The 20,597-nt window shown below is 44.5% G+C and overlaps 1 protein-coding gene and 1 pseudogene across 3 annotated transcripts in view; one reads left to right on the forward strand and one right to left on the reverse strand.

Annotated features, from left to right (window-relative positions):
• The window catches only part of MEX3C (mex-3 RNA binding family member C), a 36,888-nt gene extending 20,279 nt beyond the window's left edge, over positions 1 to 16,609 (reverse strand). For all 3 annotated transcript variants that reach the window (XM_088061577.1, XM_088061575.1, XM_088061576.1), the window contains exon 1: positions 15,878 to 16,609. In XM_088061577.1, the coding sequence (XP_087917703.1) occupies positions 15,878 to 16,463 (586 nt within the window). In that variant the 5' untranslated portion in view covers positions 16,464 to 16,609. The remainder of the gene's footprint in view (positions 1 to 15,877) is intronic.
• LOC148183317 (uncharacterized) overlaps positions 16,462 to 20,597 on the forward strand; it is a 70,018-nt pseudogene continuing 65,882 nt past the window's right edge.

A 20,597-nucleotide genomic window follows, 5' to 3' on the forward strand; every position in this document is an offset into this window, starting at 1 on the left:
GATAGAGGGAGTCATGGGAAGAAGGAGGGAGATACAAGGCGGGTTTCTCCATGTGTGTAGCTGGCACATGGCGAACTCCATTTTGGATTTTAGGCACATGGAGGCCCGGGGATTTCACAGTTGGAATATTAGGGTAAGATTCTTTGATAGTCAGTGCAAGGCTATCAGAGCTGGGGGACTGAATGAGACACATGGCTCCAAAAATGGCACTATTACAGTGCGTTCCTTGAGTTTCTGGATTTTTTTCATGTATCTTTTTCAGCACAGGAGCAGAAGGTAAAGCCCAGCCTGCCGCCCGCCAGCCCAGCCCGCCAGCCCGGCCCACACTGCTGCCCTGGCGCACAGCTCGCCCAGCCCGCGCACCGTGCCTGGTCGTGTGCTCAGTGCCCGCCGCCACCTGCTGGCCTGCCGTGCACTGCACCTGCCTGGGCGCCCTGCGCCTGCCGCCGCCCGCGCCGCGCCTGGTGGCCGCGCCGCGCCCGCCGTGCCCGGCTGATCCCGGCTCGGCTCCTGCAGCACTTCACCTGCCAGCCCGGCCGGCCTGACTCACCAGTCTTGCGTTGCTAAGCAGTAGAAAACCTCCTGTGTGGATTGGGTTCCCCTGGGTGTGAGGAAGGTACCAATTCAGTCCTTGTAAACCATAATCTTAGCTTTTCAAGGTAGCTGATGTGCCCAGGCTTGCGAAACACCTGTGTTTCCAGCCGGTTTTAGGGCGTCGTGCCCTCCTTGAGACACCAGCTGCTATAATAACTTTGTCCTCAGCCCCTCTGTTACCACTGTCTACCCCGCAGAGGGCAGGGAGGCTGGGGAGGTAGTTTTAGCTTGCCAGACGAGGCCCTAAAAACGAGGCTCTTTCCCTTTGCTGAGATGGCAGTTGCAGTTCTATTCCTTGGGATCCTTCGGGGTGAGATGGCAGGAGGGAAAGAGGAAGAGATATCGATAGACAGCTCTTTTTCAAGGCAGGGGAGAAGGGTGTGTGGGAATTTACACAACCAGTAAGGGGACCTGGGGAGAACAAGATAAGGGAAAGAACATACAAGTCTACATTTTCGAGGCTACATTCTTTGGGTCATACCATTTTTCCTAATTGCATTACAACATGTACATACTTTCTGATACACATCTTTTGATTAACATCTCTCATGGCCAGTGTGGTTGGGAAAGTGTTATCCTGACCATACAATCCGTGGCCATGGTCAGAAACCTATAAATTCTGGGAGAATAAAGTGCTCTCTTCCTTTCACCACACCTTGAGCTGTGTCCGTGTGACCTATTCGTCTCCAGCAGCAACAATCAAGGTCAACTCTCAAACTTTACCTGAAAAGTTAGAAAGAACTTAAGAAAGTCACCACATACAAAACTCAATATTTCTGAATGAGTTAGTTGATACCCACTGGATTTTGTCTACAAGGAGTGCTGGAAACCCTCACAAAAGCCACTCATGTCAAAATACAAGGTCAGTAGCCCATTATACCACTCCAACTGAATGACCTTTCTGTTGATATATTTTATATATCAGTAAAGGCCTGTCTGCACAAACCAATCTTTGAAATAAGTCGTGATATTAAAGGCTAAAGTCCTTGAAACCTTCCTGCAGGAGAGAGTAAAGCAAAACAATATCCTTGTGTATAAGAGAAAGAATGTAAACCTGTGTGTATTGGCCAATAGTAGCTTGCTTAGCCCGCGGAACCTGTAGAACCCTATAAAAGGTGTGTTAATAATAGAAATAAACGGCGTTCACGTTTACTTCTGTGAAGAGTGGTGAATAGCTGGCGGTCTCTCAATATTTGGCGCTTCAAACGGGACACCCTGCAGGCAGGGGGGCTTCGGTGGGTCCACGCACGGTGGGACAGAGCCTTGGACCAAGGTTGGAGGAGCGGATCTGAACGCAGATAGATGCTGCCTTGGATCAGTACCGGATAGGCGGCCCGCAAATAAAGGGGGGCGAGTCGCTGGGGGAATCCGAGGGGCGGGGACATTGTGGAGGAGTCGTGACCTTCCCCCCCGTCGTTTGCCACTAGCATGGATGTGGAATTTGCGGCGGCGAAAAAACTGCTTCTTTGTATTCTCGTTAAACGAGGCGAAGCAGCCCAGGAAAAAGACCTGGATATGCTCATTATATGGGCTAATTGTCATGGGCATTTTGCAGTGCCCTCACTGCTCTTTGTAGTGAAGGAACAGACGGAAATAACGGCTCTGATATGGGAAACAGCAATCACGGAAAAGAGCAAGGACGCTGTGTCTCTCGGTCCAACTTGGCAGATTGTAATTAATACCTTAAAAAACAGAAAAGCGAGATATGCTGAGGCTGCGAGCCCTGTAATTCTACCTGCATCACAGCAGCAGATGCCTTTACCTCCCACTGCTGGGAAAGCACTCTTATCTATGCTGCCCACAGAAAGAAGGAGGGAGAGTCAGAGAGAAGAAAATAAGAAATTCCACAGCAAACACTGAAACAACGAACAGAATCTGTTCAGTTACGGCAGGATGTGATATATCCAGAACTATTTGCTTCACTTTTGGAGACACTTTTAACACTACAATCTTACTTAAGTTCCAGCTTTACTACCCTGGAAGAAGCCAAATTTAGATTGGTTTTCACCCGAACGAGGGGGACATGGGGGAGCACTGAGGTGTGCGCAGAGAGCGGGGGCACCCTCGGGGTAGAAGCAGTGCAAGAAAAGTTCCAAGGCCACGCTGAACAATTACAGAAGCAGTTGAGCAGAAACAGGTGGCTCAGACAGCTTCAAAGAGAGATAAAATAGCCAAAAAATCGTGAACTATATGGTATCGAGTTCAAACTTCATCACTGTAATTAAAAGTTGATAAGTTGCAATGGTCATCGTTGTAAGCACCTGGCCATGAGAGAATTTTTGTGTAACATCGCCTGCTTTTGTAAAATTGTGCCCTTTTTCCTCTATCTGCAAACAACGAGAGAGAAATTGAGAGAAACAACTGCATTTGTTAAAGTTAACTTTGTGAGGTTTTTTTTTCTTTCCGTTTTTCCTCTCTGCGAGAGTATGTGGAGAATGTGAAGAAAGATAACAGCAGAGCTGCAGCAGCAGCAGGGCGGGCAGTCCACCCCCCCGCTCCCTAAGAAAAAGCACTGGGATAATACCCAGTTTGTTAAAAAGTCACGATTCATTGGTTTTTTAAACTGTTTTTATATACCCTTTTAGAGTTAATTTTGTGTTTTAAGTAATTATGAGTTGATGCAGTTGCAGTTTTTAGAGTTTTACTAGAGAAATTATTGTGATTCATTGAAAGTTAAAAAAAAATAAATAAAAAAAGAGGTGTTTAAGGTGAATATTAACAGAAGTTGCCATGCAATAATGGTTTTAGAACCTAAGGTCAAAAAATATGGTATGATTTACAGCTTCTAAGAAAACCTTCCAATTAATGTTATCTACAAAAGAGATTTGTGGTTTAAAAAATAATTAGTTAAGAGAACATTACTGCACAAGACAAAGTTAATTTAGAACATATATTATCTATTTGCTTGTTTTCTCCACAATTTTATTAAGGTAATTTCAGTGTGAGTCCTTTTGTTATATAAAACACATATAACTGCATATAGACCAATTTGGATTTTGGATTTTAGTTTAAAAATTGGACTTGATGTTCCTGAAAAGTGCTACAAAACTGAATGGCAACTTGCCAAATCCTGTGTTGTTGTGTTTTTTCTCTAGAAAAACTGCACTTTAAAATCCTAACCAATTTAAGCATATATTAGGCAAATTTCTGTTATGAATAAGTGTTTTTAGTAACATTTGCAGTTAATTTGGGTTATTCTCAAAGCTAGATAACATAGAATTGTGATGTATTTGTTACATTTTTATAATCTTTATAGCGAATCTGTGTTACTGTTATATTGTGTTTAAAAGGTATATATCAAACTTTTAGTTGCCTTTTTGTAGTAACAGAATAAGATTGTTTTTATTTAATATAGATTAAGTGTTAATAGAATTAAGAATAGTCAAGTTTTATAATGTTTAGGCTTGAATGTTTTTAAGTTAAGTTTTATAACTCAGATATTCCTTTAACATTAAGTTTTGTTATTTCCTTTTGTTATAATTAATTTTTATTAGGTTTAAATATTGTTTAATTTAAATTGCTTCATGTCTTATTGGAGACACTTGTCTAAACTGCAAAGTATAGTTATTTTCCTAGAGAGAGGAAGATAGCTACAACTGAAACAGCTGTGACAGTACGCTGATGAACACCTGCTTGTGGATAGAAGTGAATGCAGTCTGTGACACCCTGGACTTCACCGGGAGTTATATTGGTTGTTGCAATCTCTACAGTTTTTGTTTGTTATAGCTTTCTTATTTTTCAGTGTTTCCAGAATTTTAAGAAGATGTACCATTGCTGAGGATCAGCTGCCATGGGGGAGGCTTCAGATTAAACCAACTGCTGCACGGTTTAATTGGTCTGGTACCTAAGGCTCCTGATCATTTGCTTTGTACAAATGCATTTTAACAGTTTGCTGTGCTGTAAGCATCTCATAGCTGCTACTATTGAGAACCTTGTTTTAGAAATGAGTTAAGGGGCATCTTTCCAGTTTAAAGCCTAGGCGCTGGCCAAGCCCTGACTTTACCTGGACAGAATATTTGCCAACAGATCCAGATGTTTTCTGTACCAAATCAGTATTTGAGTCAGTTTTTGACTCAGCAATTTGACCCTATTAATATGATAGCTGGATCAATTTTGAAGTGGGCTTGGAGAATCATTTCTGGAGGTGTTTATCCAATCCTTCACTGATTTTTTTTTGTTTCTGTTTGTTTGCTAACTATGGGATACTGGTGCAGTGTTTTAGTAATTAATATTAGTTTCATATTACATATGTTATTAATAATGTTTATGATTTGATTGATTTTTAACTGTTATAGGTTCTTATTCATTGTGTATATGGTTTTGCGTTGATGTTGATGTGTATGACAGAAGTACATCTCATTTTAATTTTAAAAAAAAAAAAAAAATTGGGGGAAATTGATGCCCTAAAAGCATTTGATTAGTGTAATTCATTAACTTCAAGGGGAGAAGTGTCTGTGTTTTGTTGGCAGGTTCAAAAAGGTCACCTGTTCTTCCGACCAGACTGTCTGCCTCTGAACCCATGAGATCCAGTGAACACAGAAGTCACCACACAGCCTTGGTACTCCAGACATGGATCAGAAGCGGACCTGTCAGGACACAGTTGTGTCTGAACACTACAGACAGTTACCAACAGAAATTTTATGTTGTTATTATGATGTTGTGTCTCTAGCAATTTTTCAGTTATCTTTTGTTTTAAGATTTAGAAGGATGAGAAGAACAACCTGAACATCGATGCCCTCAGTCACCAATCAGCTGCCAGCTGACATCACGGGAGCAGTGAATGTTCCAAGACTGAATTGTGTTAAATCATAGTCTATGAAGGAAATTCTGCAGAAGATCTAAGAAAAGTGTAGAGACTCCATCTAACTGTATATAAAGCAAATTGTAGTTGTGTGTTTACCCTTTCAGCAAATTGCTTTCACGCTTCGACTACATATATACCAAAGCACGTGTGTTAAAAGTAGTTAGATAATAGTTTAAGATAAAGAGTTTAGTCTGTGTAGTAATTGTTATGTTAGTATAAAGTATAAGTATTCCCCCCTTCAAGAGCTAGTGTAAGCATCTTTGAAAGTTCATTTAACGTTAAAGTTTTAGCTGTGCGTTTGCAAGTATGGTGTCATTTACATGCAACCAAGTGCTTATGGTAATAGTGCTGTGTATTTTCCCGACCAACTGTCTGTTAACTAACATCCAAAAGCAACAGAACATATGGGTCACTCTGGCACATTTGATAAGCCAAAAATCAATATGTTTGAGCCTAGCCACACCTGGAGATCCTTTTCGCACCTGTCTCATAGGAGTCCCTGAATGGGATCCTCCAGCATTTAAAGGTTTAATTAGTAATGAGACTCTACTGAATCGATTGGCAATGTTGCAAGAGTGCAATCGCACTGTTGGCTTCACATTAAGACAACTTGAAGCCTGTTGGCAAGCAAAAATTACCAAAGTTCTCAATGTTACCATACAGCCCTCAGAAGAATTAGATTTGTTAGGTTCCACCAATACCTCAGGTGCATGGATAATGTTTGAAGCCCCAACAAAAAGCCATTCCAATAAAGTAATGCAGCACTGGGCTGCAGTCAACCCTATAGCTGATCTCGTTACTACCACTGAAAGTAAAGCCTTTATTTGTGGTGCAATCTCACAGAACAATTACCAAAGCGATTACCTAGTTCCATATTCCTAATCTGTGAATGGGATTCCTGCTAATCTACATAGAAGACCCTGTTATCTTGGGAAACTTACTTTGTTTCCATCCAAGCTTGCACCAATTGCTGAATGTAGCTGATAAAAAAAAACAACATCAAACAGTCAAAGTGAAGACTGAATGAATTAAAGCTTAGCAACTCTAAAAAGGCTCACTTATTAGACTAAGGAAGAATTGAACTTAACATCCACGATGTTAAGTGAGCTTTCAGCCAATGTGAGTAGTGTACGTCATGCAGTATTACAAAATCGAGCTGCAATTGATTTCTTGCTCTTAGCATAAGGACATGGTTGTGAGGAGTTTGAAGGCATGTGCTGCTTGAATCTTACTGATCATTCAGTTTCCATCCATGGGCAACTACAACAGCTACAGGATGGGTTACATGCCCTGAAGGAAGATAATGACCCCATTGGAAGTTGGTTTGCCAGCTGGGGTATCACTGGATGGTTTAGGTCTCTTGTGCTAGAAGGAGGACGGACTTTACTTATAATGTTAATCGGGATGAAAGTCTAAGTTGTATGTTATCTTGTCTTCATAAAAGTATAGAATGAATCACATCCAAAGCCTGGTTTGTGCAAAAAGAGAAAGGGGGAATTGTTGCTATATTTTATATATTAGCAAAGGCCTGTATGCACAAACCAGTCTTTGAAAAAAGTCGTGATATTAAAGGTGAAACCTTCCTGCAGAAGACAGAGTAAAGCAAAACAATATCCTTGTGTACAGGAGAAAAATGTAAACCTCTGTGCATTAGCCAATGGTAACTTGCTTAGCCTGCGGACCCTGTAAAACCCTATATAAGTGTGCTAAAAATAGAAATAAACGGCGTTCACTTTTACTTCTGTGAAGAGTGGTGAAAAAGCTGGCCGTCTCTCAATATCTGCAGGTCTCATCTGGGTAGTGAAAAGGTTAAAATCTGGCTCAAGCTGCAGCAGGTATTCATGGAGTCAGATCTCAGCTCAGCAGCACCTAGAACCAGGGCCCCCCTGGAAAAAGCTTCAGCCACCCCAGTGGCTTCCCGGGAGGCTGCAGTAGAGCCCGGCCCCGGCCTGGGGCCAGGGGATTCCCTGCAGGCTCCATCCCCTGCCGGGAGCTGCAGCAGGCCGAGCCCAGCCCCCCACCTGGGCCGCATGGCCTGGGGAGGGGACCGGAGCCAGCTGGAGTTCTGTTACCTTTCAAAACCGGAAACCAAGAGAGCTAGGAAATTCCCAGGCTTAGGTTTTAAAGGGTAGTGTTCACAGGTTGATCTCACTTTTCAACGGTCAAAACTACTGTCAATTCTCAGAAATGGCCAGTTATTAGCCAGGAGAAAAAACTCCCATCAGCCTTAACTTCCTTAGGTGCTTCTTAATTTTTATTTTTTTTTTTCTTAAATGCCAATCTATCACATGCATGCAGGATTTTTAGCTCCTGACAGCAAAGGAAGTAGAGCTTTTCTGCTCAGCATGATGACTGGCCAAGTCAGCAAAGGGTGGATTCAACAGCTAGTTCAAATTCATACAGGAAGCCTGTACACTGCCTGGATCAAAATCTAGTTTTCCTGGCTCCCGGCTGCATGCCTTTACAAGAATAAAAGGATACAAAAATCTTTTCCTTTCTTGTTCACCTTTGAGATTTTTCTACCTCAAAGACTACAAAGAAATATATTGCACTACCCCAACAAGTGTCTGTCAGCTTCATTTTTTGGGGGGCAAGGGGAATAAGAAAAGGCTGAGAACACTTAAGATTAATAAAAATAACACTGAAAAAAGGAAAAAAAGGCACAAAAACCTGCCAGGTTTCAGAAATAATACACAACTTTTAAGGAGCACTTAACTATTCATTAAAGTCTTAAGTCTTTTCCAGTGATGTAAATGCTTCCAGCAGCAACACATGGAACTACTGTCACAGTAACCCAGCAACCTCCAACATAGTTTCAACTATCAACCACAAGGTACATTTCAAGCACTCCACACCTTCTATAGCTGTGGCATTCCACATATGTGCACAGCTACCAGCAAAAATGCCCACACAAGACCCTGGGCTGCAGCAAAAGACATGCCCAGCATGTTGAGGGAAGTGATTCTCCCCCTCTACTCTGCCTTTCTAAGGCCCCACCTGGAGTACTGTGTCCAGGTCTGGGGTCCTCAGCACAAGAAAGACGTGGACCTGTTACAGTGGGTCCAGAGGAGGCCAGAAAGATGATCAGAGGATTGGCGGACCTCTCTCCTATGAAGACAGGCTGGGACATGGGATTGTCCAGCATGGAGAGAGAAGGCTTCAGAGAAACCTCATTGCAGCCTTCCAGTACCTAAAGGGGATTTATAAAAAGGAGGGAGAGGGGCTCTTTATACAAGCAGATAGTGACAGCACAAGGGGCAATGGCTTTAAACGGAAAGAGGGCAGGTTTAGAGGAGATGTTAGGAAGAAATTCTTTACTCAAAGGGCAGTGAAGCACTGGAACAAATTGTCTAGAGAAGTGGTGTGGGTTCCCCATCCTCGGAAGTGTTCAGGGCCAGGTTGGATGGGGCCCTGAGCAACCTGATCTAGTGAAAGGTGCCCCTGCCCATGGCAGGGGAGGGTTTGAACTAGATGATCTTTAAGGTCCCTTCCAACCCAAACCATTCTATGTCTCTAATCTAGAATCCAGCAATTTAGAGCAGGGCTGTGGGAACACCACTTCACTGCCTTAAGTGCTGTATTTATTTCTGAAAGTCACACACAATTGAAAAAATGTTAAATGCATGCTCCGTAAGGTCTTTGCTTGTTTACAGCTTGCTTAGGACTCAGAAGCTCCTTTGGTCTGATAAAGTGTCTAAAGATTCTCTTCCACTGTGCAAAAAATTAAATTTGGATAAAGAATACTGTGAAATTTTGGTTATCATTACTTTTTCAGTTAGGACTTTGTTGTGGTTTTAAAGCAGTAACTAAAAAAATCACTAGAAAACTTACTTATTTCTTGCTGTGAGATATGGATTAGGCCAAGAGCAAAACAGGCTTAAAGCTTAAAAGGAAGAAAGAAAGTTTATTAGCAAAAACTACAAGAATAAGAACACCAGAATAAAACCTCCAGAAACCCTTTTTTCCCCCAACTACTCAACCATTCCCTTGTTTACACGACAACATAGACAAAAAAAAAACTTTGGTGGTTAAAACAGTCCCAATTCTTGCTATAGTCCTTTCATCAGTCTTTGTAGAGAAAAGAAGTCTTCTTCTGTTAATCTATGGAGTTTTTCATAAGAAAACTATTTTTCTTCATAGCTTTCTATTTCTCTGATGCCAGCTGCCCAGAAATTCTGTCATCAGTTTACTCCTCCCATTTCACATCACTCTAAGGTGTGTTATGGGTCAAATGAGTCTAGGGATGTAATTTTTAAGGATGAGTTATTCAAAGGCAAAAGTTCTCTTCATCTGTTTTTGTGAGCCCCTCTGGAAACAGAAATTTTCTCTTTGACTCTCAAAAGGCCACAAGTCTTCAACTATTACTTCTCCCCCTCTGTTCCAGCATCTCACAGTATCACAACCACTTTACCATTTGCTCAAAATCCACACTTTGAAATACTCCTTTCCTCCCAATATACTCTGTCATGAATTAAAGGAGTTTTTTTTCAGAACACTACTGTCCATGTCCATAGCTTTAACAGAAAAATATTTCAGCTTATTAAAGCATCTCCTTATTTCTCTTCCCCCTCTAAACTTAATTATTTTCTTCACTGTTATTGATGGTTTTATGGTGTCTCCTTACATGTTGATCACTCCCTCTCTTTCTTCCTCTCTCTCTGGGAAAAAAAAAGGATTAATCTGCAAGTCTCATCTGGGTAGTAAAAGAGTTAAAGTCTTGCTGAAGCTGCAGATGTTCATGGTGTCAGGTTTCAGTTCAGCGGCAAAAACTGCAACCGAGTCAGGCCGGCCAACTCCGCTTTCCCCCCCACCCCACCCCTCCGCAGCCTTGTCTGGCCTGGTGGGGGAGGGGAGGGGGGGGAAGAGGCTGAGCCAGAGCCTGTTACCTCTTGTCGTGGTTTTAAACCAATAACTAAGAAAATTACTTATTTCTTGCTGTGAGATATGGATTAGAACAAGAGCAAAACAGGCATAAAACTTAAAAGGGAAAAAAAAGAAAGTTTATTGACAAACTACAATAAGAACACCAGAATAAACTTCCAGAAAAGCCTTTTCATCCCCTGTCTACCCACTATTCCCTTGTTCACATGACAAAAGAGACAAAACCTTTGGAACTTTTATGGTTAAAACAGTCCCAATTCTTGCTACAGTCTTTTCACCAGTCTTTATAGAGAAACAGAAGTTTCTTCCTGTTAATTTATGGAGTTTCTCACAAGAAAAACTATTTTTGTTATAGTTTTCCATTGCTCTAATGTTAGCTGCCCAGAGCTGCTGTTATTAGAGCCCACTCCTCCCATTTTCACATCACTCTCAAGTGTGTATGGGCCATGAGTCTAGGGATGGGATTTTTAAGGATAAGTTATTCAAAGGCAAAAAAGTCTTCTTCATCTGTTTCTGTGAGCTTCACTAGAAAACAGTTTTCTCATTGCCTCTCAAGGCTTCAAATCTTCCAGCACTTCACTGTACCATAATTACTCTACTTTTTACTCAAAATTTACACTTTGAACACTCTATTCCTCCCTATTTACTGTCATGAATTAAAGGAGTGTTTTCAAGACCTTATTGTCCATTTCCATAGTTTTAACAGAAAGATATTTCAGCTTAATTAAAGCATCTTCTTAATTCTCTACCTTTTCTGAAGCTTCTTTTCTTTCCTGTCACTAGTAGTTTATAAAGTCTCTTTTCATGTTGATCACTCTCTTTTCTCTGTCTGGATAAAAAGATTAATCCGCAAGTCTCATCTGGGTAATGAAAGAGTTAAAATCTTGCCCAGGCTGTTGTAGGTAGTTCTGTGGCCTCGGCCGGTGCAGGAGCTGGAGCCGTCTGCGATGGAAAGCCCCTCATGGCTGCTCTGGAGAGTGCAGTCGCCGCGCCCAGCCCGCTGCAGGCCCAGAGCCCCTCTCCTTCTTCACTCAGCAGTCTCCAGTGAATCCAGCCACAGCAAAAAACCTGCAGCCGAGCCAGAGATCGGCTAGGCCCGGCCCGGCCGGAGCCCGGAGAAAACCCCCTCCACAGGGCCCGCATCCCCCGGCCGGGAGACGCTGGGCCCAGCCCAGTCCCCGCCCGGCCGCATGGCCTGGGCAGGGAACGGGAGGCCTGGAGCTCTGCCGCCCTTCCCAGCCAGGAAACCAAAAGAGCCAAGAGAGCTCTGGTTTTACACTTTAAGGTAGGGTTCACAAGTTGATCCCACTTTTCAATGGCCTAAACTGCTGTCAATTCTCAGCAATGACCGATAATTGGTCAGGAGAAAAGAGCCAGGCAGATCCCAGCAACTTAAACTTTCTTAAAGGTAAAGTAACTCCATGACACCTCTTCAAAAGCCGGAAACCAAAGAGAGCCAGAAATTCCCGTGCTTACATCTTAAGGTAGGTGTTCACAGGTTGATCTCACTTTTCAATGGTCAAAATCACTGTCAAGTCTCAGAAATGGCCAGTTATTGGTCAGGAGAAAAAAATTCCCATCAGCCTCCAGCAGTTTCAACTTCCCCAGCTCCCAAAGCTAATCTTAAAGGTGCAGAACTTAATATATATATAAAGCAGGAGATTGGGAATACCAGTATCATAAAGTCACCCCAGGACAGACTTACAAAAAACATGCTCTCAGACACATCAGTGAGGCCTCAAGCAAAGCCTAGATCAAACTCAGCATTCCTGGTATTTCAGAGCTGATGTTTTTAGGCTGTAGACATTTCAAGGTTTTTTTAATACCTCAGACAGCAACAGAAAGAATATGAACCTAATCTTTGTGGAAATCTATCAGAAATAGCATTTCAATCTCATCACCCTTATATAATTAAAGTACTGCAGTACAGAGGAGTCTGGCATAAAACTTATCTAAAATTTGTTAAAGATCATCCTGGGAAGATCATGGAACAGAGCCTCCTAGAAGCTGTGCTAAGGCACATGGAGGACAAGGAGGTGATTCAGGACAGCCAGCACAGCTTTACCAAGGGCAAGTCCTGCCTGACCAACTTAGTGGCCTTCTATGATGGAGTGACTACATCAGTGAACAAGGGAAGGGCTACAGATATAATTTATCTGGACTTCTGTAAGGCCTGTGACACAGTCCCACACAACATCCTTCTCTCTAAATTGGAGAGAGATGGATTTGATGAGTGGACTGTTAGATGGATAAAAAATTTGTTCGACAGTTGCATCCAGAAGGTAGCGGTCAACAGCTCAGAGTCCCAACGGACATCAGTGAAAAGCAGTGTCCCTCAGGGGTCTGTACTGGGACCAGTGCTATTTAATATCTTCATTAATGACATAGACAAAGGGATTGAATGCACCCTCAGCAAATTTGCAAATGACACCAAGCTGAGTGGTGCTGTTGACACACCTGAGGGATGGGATGCCATCCAAAGGGACCTGGACAAGCTTGAGAAGTGGGCCCATGAGAATCTCATGAGGTTCAACAGGACCAAGTGCAAGGTCCTGCACCTGGGTCAGGGCAATCCAGGCTGGGGGATGAAGAGATCAAGAGCAGCCCTGCCAAGAAGGACTTGGTGGTGCTGGTAGATGAGAAGCCAGACATGAGCTGGCAATGTGCACTTACAGCCCAGAAAGCCAACTGTATCCTGGGCTGCATCAACAGCAGTATGGGCAGCAAGGCAAGAGAGGTGATTCTGTCTCTCTCCTCTGCTCTCATGAAACCCTACCTGCAGTGCTATATACAGCTCTGGGGTCCCCAGCATAGGAAGGACTTTGACCTGTTGGAGTCCAGAGGAGGCCACCAAGATTATAGGGATGAAGCACCTCTCCTATGAAGAAAGGCTAAGAAAATTGGGATGGCTGAGCCTAGAAAAGAGAAGGCTTTGGGGTGACCTAATCACGGACTTCCAGTACCTGAAGGGAACCTACAAGAAAGATGGAAAGAGACTATTTACAACAGCATGTAGTGACAGAACAAGAGGGAATAGATCCAAACTGAGAGTAGGTTTAGATTAGATATTAGGAAGAAATTATTTCCTGTCAGGGTGGTGAGGTACTGGAACAGGTTGCCCAGAGCAGCTGTGGATACCCCATCCGTGGAAGTGTTCAAGGCCAGGCTAGATGGGGCTTTGTGCAATCTGGTCTAGTGGTAAGTATTGACAATGTAACCAGCTGGTTAGGATGTCTGCTAGGAAGAGAATATGCATCTTCAGTTTTACAGAGAGCAGAATGATCTGTGAAGGATGCAGCTCTGACCAGCCTTGCTCAAGGCAGACCAAGCTGCACTACAACTGACAACACTTTGTGGGCTAGGGCACAGACACATGCAAAGCAAGTGGATGAGAAAGCAAGCACCTCTAACCCATGCAATGAGCCGGTGCAGTTCTGGACCATAAAAGGGGATGCAAGGACTAGTATGTCTTAAGACATTTGACAAATATTTAGTGGAACTAATACAACATACATAAGGCAGTTTTTAAGCATAACTCTCCCATGAATGAGACTTTTGAAGGGTCTCCTTGCACAAAGCTTTCATGCAAGTACATTTGGTAACAATTTTTTTAGCTTTCCCTCCACTCCTGCTCCTTCCTCTTTTGCAGCCCTAATTATTTGTATTATAAAATCCCTCCCCATCAAGGCTAAATATTTTTACCACAAGCCAAACAGTGTTACACCAGATGAAAAATAAAAGCAGAAGCAGCAAATGAACCCTCAGGAACAATGATCCTATTTTTATGCAAACTCCGTTATCTTGTCTTTAAGTGACTCAGTGTCACAGTATTGTCATAGTACAGCTGGTCTGGAATGAACAAAGTAACTCTGACCATAACACAAATCTAATTCAGCTAGCCTAATTCATGTCTGAACATGTCCCTGGATAAGTTAAAGGGAACCCTTGGCCAGCCCCATGCAAGCTGAAAAGAAAGCACACCACTGGCCAGGAAGCTGGGCAGGGAGAGAAGTATCAGCCAATGGCTGTCTAGCCCGGGAAATTTGAATTGAGTATTTGAGTTCTGGATAATAAACAAGGCTGTTTTGTCTCATAAGCACCTGGAGTACAAGTCGTGAGTTTCGTGAGTTTCGTCTCCCCACCCACGGCTGGCACGTTAAATCAAAGTACTGAAAAATATACTACAGAGAACAACCCTGATCTGGTGGAGAATAAATATGGCAGCCTAATCAGTCCATGAAGCTAAACCGTTTCTATTTCTCCTTTAGAGAACTGTAGCAATCATGGTTTTCAGTTGTTTTCCACCCACCCCCCTGTCCTCTGCCCACCATCCCCAGTGACACATGAACAGTCTTAAGACACTGAAACACCATTTCTTGGAAAAGAAATTTTCTGCTTGAACAGAACAGACTTGTCTGCATCAGAGGAAGCTACCTGCAAATTTCTGCCGCAAAACCTTCTGTTCTCCTTTGACACATATAGCAAAACCCGCATCCTTAACTGCTAAAAACCTAAAATAAATGTAGAAAGAGAAAACAAGTCCTCCTAAGCATTGGTGCTCAGTGGGCCTTTCTTTAGTACCACACTGGTTTAGACCAATCTTACTGTTTCTTCCATACTCAAGGGAAAAAAACAATCCAAAGCCACACTAGTGTAGAGAGACTAGGCAGCATAACTGTTCATTATCAGAGCTCATCAGCAAATGAGACGCACCACCCCCAAAACAATAAAAAATAACACAGAAAAGGAAGAGAGAATGGCAACTTCATTGTCTGCATTTCCACACCTACACTTGACACTGCTCTGTGCTTCTCTCAATATATAAAAAGGGCTTTAAAAATTAGGTTTGCCACTAGAAAACTGGTGTAAAACATCTTTCTAACTCCTCCAAGCACTGCTCCCACAAGACCACGAGAGGCACAAAATGAAGGTGACATCACTGATATGACCTCATCCTAATGACATAATAGAGACCAATCGAGTGTAGCAACAGCAATCAACAGGAAGCCATAACCCGAACAGAAAGACAAGGGCTTTCACACAGAGGAGGGCTAAACATGGCTCCTTTCTCCATCTCGTTGACTCCTCAGGTCTTTGTAATCGGTGAGCACCGTGAAAAGCTGTAGGAAGAGTGCCAGCCCATAACTTGCTTTCCAAGGCAAATTAAAACCCTTCACTCAAAAATCTTTGTAAAACACAGTACTAAGTTCCTACAGTGAAAGGCATTCTCACTAAAGACCACGAGCCAAGCGTCACTGAAGAGCAAAGCCTATGCCAACACCTACCTGTACTTTGCCAGGCTAACCACTGCATTTTACAGCTCAGATGAACAAAAACGGAAGGTCTGAGCTAATCCAGTCCTTGCACTCGCCTTCTCAAGCAGGGCTGGCCTGGTGCCAGCATCCTAGCCCCAAAGGGGAAGCCGGGGTCTGGGAGGGAGTGGTCGTCCCCAGTTGGCATAACGCTACTACCGAGGCGAGGGGCTCCTGCAGCCGGCCCCGAAGGGGCACACCCCAGGGGCGTGAGAGGCCTGCCACGAACCCCGAGGAAGGGCAGCAGGCCCAGGTCGCCCCACACCCCATCCAGTCCTCCACTCACCCTGGCGACCCACGATCTCAGCCACATGCTCAGAGCTGGGCACGGGCACGCACTCGGTGGTGTTGACGCTCTTTCCGCGAAGCAGCGCCGTCTGCTCGCCGCTGAGGCCCACCGCACCGCCGCCACTCAGGCCGCCGCCGTAAACGTGGGACAACATTGCCGCCATCATGCCCTCAGGATTGTGCGCCCCCGCCGCTGCCTCCTGCTCATTGAGAGCGGGCGAGAGCAGGACGGATCCCAACGCCGGCAGCAGCGGGATCGGCTGGGAGGGCGAAGATGTGGAGAGCAGCAGCAGCGCGGCCAGGTGGTCCTCTTCGTCCTCTTCTTCCTCCAGCTCCAGATCTCCCTCGCCCCTCGCCGCCGCCTCCCCCACTCCGACAAGCCTCGGCTCCCCGAGGGAGTCGGGCGGCGGCGCCAAGCCCGCCCGCTGCTGGGCCACCCCCATCACTCCACTGCCTCCGGCGGGCAGGCCGTGGTCGCGGAAGCCGAGGCCGGAGATGTGCTGCTGGAGAAGCAGCAGCGGGGGAGGGGGGTGTCGCGACAGTTCGGCGTCACGGGAGGCCGCGGCGGTGCTGCTGCTCGGCATGGCGAAAAATGCACCACAGGCCGGGCGGGGCCTAGCGGCGCAGAGCCGCCATGCCGTGAGGAGCACGACCCGGGCCCCAGGGCCACGCTCTCAGCGTACCTTTTGCCCCATAACTGTCCCCACGACAAGACCACAGACGGCGCTGGAATAGGAGGGGCAGCAGAAAGGAGGTGGAGGAGGTGGTCCCGCCCCGCGCTCGCTGAATCACCATTGGGCGGCAGAGCCGGTTCCTGGGCAGCGCTAGAGGCGAATGGAACCTGTAGGATGTGGGGAGGCCCCACCTACGGCCCCGCCGCCTCAGCGCTTCGTGAGTCCTGGGACGGTGGGGTGCTGAGTTAAGGTCTGGTGAGACGGGGTGATCCCCAAAACAAACAAAAATAAAACCCAGACGTCTCTGATGGACGTGGTGCCCTCTTTCCCCTCATACCTTGTGTGTTTCCCCACTGAGGTAAAGGCTCTGTGATTTGCCAGTTACCATCCCTAACAGAGCTCATCTCCCTTCTCTGTGCTAAAAGCAAAGGCAATTGGCTGTGGACATCTTAATACAACCATAATAAAGTGCTTGAAAGTTATCTCTCATAGAGTTAGTTGCTTATTAAACAGAGCGTCTTCAAGGGCAGCCAAATGTGTCAGGGACATGGTATGAGCACTGCAGCTTGACCAATTTATAGCCCATACTACAAATTAGAATCCAATGAAGTTTTTATGACATCTGCTTTAGGAATATCAAGTTCTTTCTACCATGCTCATATTTGAGGTTATAGACTTGTATAATGACTTTGCAGTCAATAAAGAAATGTGTAATTCTCCAAACTTCTATCCGTATTGGTTGTAAAATAGTTACATGACTATTGTCGGAAGGAGTAGGCAGTATGGAAGGATGATGGGGTATATCAAATGTAGATGCAGTTGGAAGCCAGTTGATGTAGCTGAAGTTTTGCCTCTTGGTGTGTTTAAATTTGCTTTTTTGAATGGCAAAATGAGTTCACAGCTTCAGGGCCGTCCCTGCTGTGGCAGCAACATGTCTTCACACACAACAAATGCGCCCCATAAATCCTACACGGCAACTCCTACCAAGGCCAGGTTGGATGAGGCTTTGAGCAACCTGGTCTAGTGGAATGTGTCCTTGCCCCTGACAGGGATCTTTACAATTCCTTCCAATCCAAACCATTCCTTGATTCTAGGTTTCTGTAGTTCTGGAGACTCTTGGGGACACATCCTGCTGCTCACCCATAAATGACTAGCTCGTTTTTGAAACACAGATTAGAAGTGTATAGTTTCCAGCACTATCTTGCTAAATTCCAGTAATTTCCAAGGCATTTATAACTATTGAGAGACCTCTAGACTATTCACGACTCTTCACAGAAGTATAGTGAACGCCGTTTATTTCTATCTTTAGCACACCTTTTATAGGGTTTTACAGGGTCCGCGGGTTAAGCAAGTTGCTATTGGCTAATACACATAGGTTTACAGTTTTTCTTTCATACACAAGGATATTGTTTTCCTTCATTCTCTCTGCTTCAGGAGAGTTTCAAGGACATTAGCCTTTAATATCGCCACTTATAGCAAAGGCTGGCTTGTGCAGACAGGCTTTTACTAAAATATGCCCACCTTCTGTTAAAATATTCTCTACATATAACCCCCAAGAGGACCATATTTCTAACATCTGCAGGTAAAGTGAAATCCCAGTTTCCTTAGCATTCTCCAAAATGATGTCTCACCAAAAATTATTGGGATTCATTTATTCAGCTAGACTGTGTTGGGAAGGATGAAACAGGGAAACCTTATAAATATGATTGTTTAGCAAAAGATTCTGAAAATATGAAACCTAGAATTGAAGTAGAAATGAAAAGTAGCTTTGAGCTATAGGATACTGTTAGTTACTATATAACCAAAGAACAATAGCCTAGCCAGCTGAAGGAGAATCCCTGTTGATAGAACAATACCCTTCTGCTGATAGTGAATCCAAAGGTTGAAGCAGCAAGAGAAGAATTGGAAGAGTAGCTTTTAGAGTTTAAAATGTAACACTGCATAGTAATGTAGTAGCTCTTATAGGCTATATGTAAATTCTATAGAATGTGTGTCATGTACTGGTTGGTTACTGGGAATTAGAATATTCACTATAGAAAAATATATAATGTATTGTAACAAGAACTTCTCCCACTTCATTTCACTTCACTTCACTTCTCTTTACCTTTCTACCTCTTAGCCTCTTACTTAGCCTCTCTTCTCTTACTCCCCACTCTTACTCTCTTGCCCCCTCTTGCTCCTCTCTCTCTACCCCTTTAATTACTTTCCGCTCTCATGCTCTCAGACCCCTCTTTCCACTCTCTCTCTCTCCCTCTTTGAGCACGTTTACGCTGTGGTTGGCAGCATAAATGGATCCCTTCCACCCTCTACCTAAATAATAAACTGCATATCCCAAGAGCAGCTTGGCCCTGGAGAAGTCTCTCACCACGATCCCGTTTTTACACCTACAAGATTGTCATACAGGGTTGGGAAGTAAGTCCTGTGTTGATGCTTCAATGGGGATTCAAGTGGTTTTCCAGGTCTCAAGGAGACATGAGCAGTTGTTGGTTGCTGGAAAGGTATTTATTGTATAAAAGCATCAGTCTCAATGGCAAAGAGTTCAGAGAGTTAAAGTACTTGCTAAAAGCTTTTGGCATAAAGTTCTGAATTCTGAGCAGCAGCTCTCTGGTATAAAGTCCTGATGTCCTGGGCAGCAGCTTCTCCGCATGGAGTTCTGTTGTTCCCAGCAGCCACTTGAGACCTGTTCCTCACAGCTTACTTCACACTGGGGAAGTGATTTCAACCCTCTGTCTTCCCCTATTGCTTCACTCACCCCCATCATGGCTGAAGGAGTTTATTAAAGAACATCATTAAAAGCTGAACTACATTTCTTTTGACCCAAGAGGGAGGGTTCAACCTTGTCACATTTTCTTTCATAAAACACTACTTCATAAAATCATAGAATGGTTTGGGTTGGAAGGCACCTTAAAGATCATCTAGTTCAAACCCTCCCCTGCCATGGGCAGGGGCACCTTTCACTAGATCAGGTTGCTCAGGGCCCCATCCAACCTGGCCCTGAACACTTCCGAGGATGGGGAACCCACACCACTTCTCTAGACAATTTGTTCCAGTGCTTCACTGCCCTTTGAGTAAAGAATTTCTTCCTAACATCTCCTCTAAACCTGCCCTCTTTCCGTTTAAAGCCATTGCCCCTTGTGCTGTCACTATCTGCTTGTATAAAGAGCCCCTCTCCCTCCTTTTTATAAATCCCCTTTAGGTACTGGAAGGCTGCAATGAGGTTTCTCTGAAGCCTTCTCTCTCCATGCTGGACAATCCCATGTCCCAGCCTGTCTTCATAGGAGAGAGGTCCGCCAATCCTCTGATCATCTTTCTGGCCTCCTCTGGACCCACTGTAACAGGTCCACGTCTTTCTTGTGCTGAGGACCCCAGACCTGGACACAGTACTCCAGGTGGGGCCTTAGAAAGGCAGAGTAGAGGGGAAATATCACCTCCCACAACCTGCTGGGCATGCGTCTTTTTCTGCAGCTCAGGATGCAGTTGATCTTCTGGGCTGCAAGCACACATTGTTGGCTCATGTCCAGTCTCTCATCCACCAGAACCCCCAAGTCTTTTTCCACAGGGCTGCTCTTAATGACTTCTCCCAGTGTATACTCGTATCTGTGATTGCCACAACTGACTTTCAGAATTTAAATATGAGCACTCCCCAATCAAGGGACTTCAGAAGGAACGACATGAGCATGTGTAAGAGACGGTCTGAAGATTCTTTCATCTGTCTCACGACTGTGGGGGCCGGGGAACCTGCTGGCTCCGTGATCCTGGGTCTCCCCTGGAAGCGACACCTTTCACTCAGAGAGAGACAATGTATCACTCCCAGGGATCTTTGAGTTAGATATGTTAAACTGTTGTGCTCCATTGGTGTTCCCCTCTGCCGTCCCACCCCGATACATGTATCTCGGGCTCCCCCTGCCCCTCTCCTCCCCCATAAATATCCTGGGTTTTCCCCTGTTCGAGAGATTAGCTGTTGCTGGCTCCCTTTGCCAAAGCTCTGCCTGAATAAAGGATTGTGCTTGGCGGAACGCTAAACCAGCTTTCTCGTCCCTTCTT

This window comes from Pseudopodoces humilis, chromosome 12 (assembly GCF_049639895.1).
Source record: "Pseudopodoces humilis isolate 2021_Gansu_Grassland_sample_001 chromosome 12, ASM4963989v1, whole genome shotgun sequence".
Lineage (NCBI taxonomy): Eukaryota > Metazoa > Chordata > Aves > Passeriformes > Paridae > Pseudopodoces > Pseudopodoces humilis.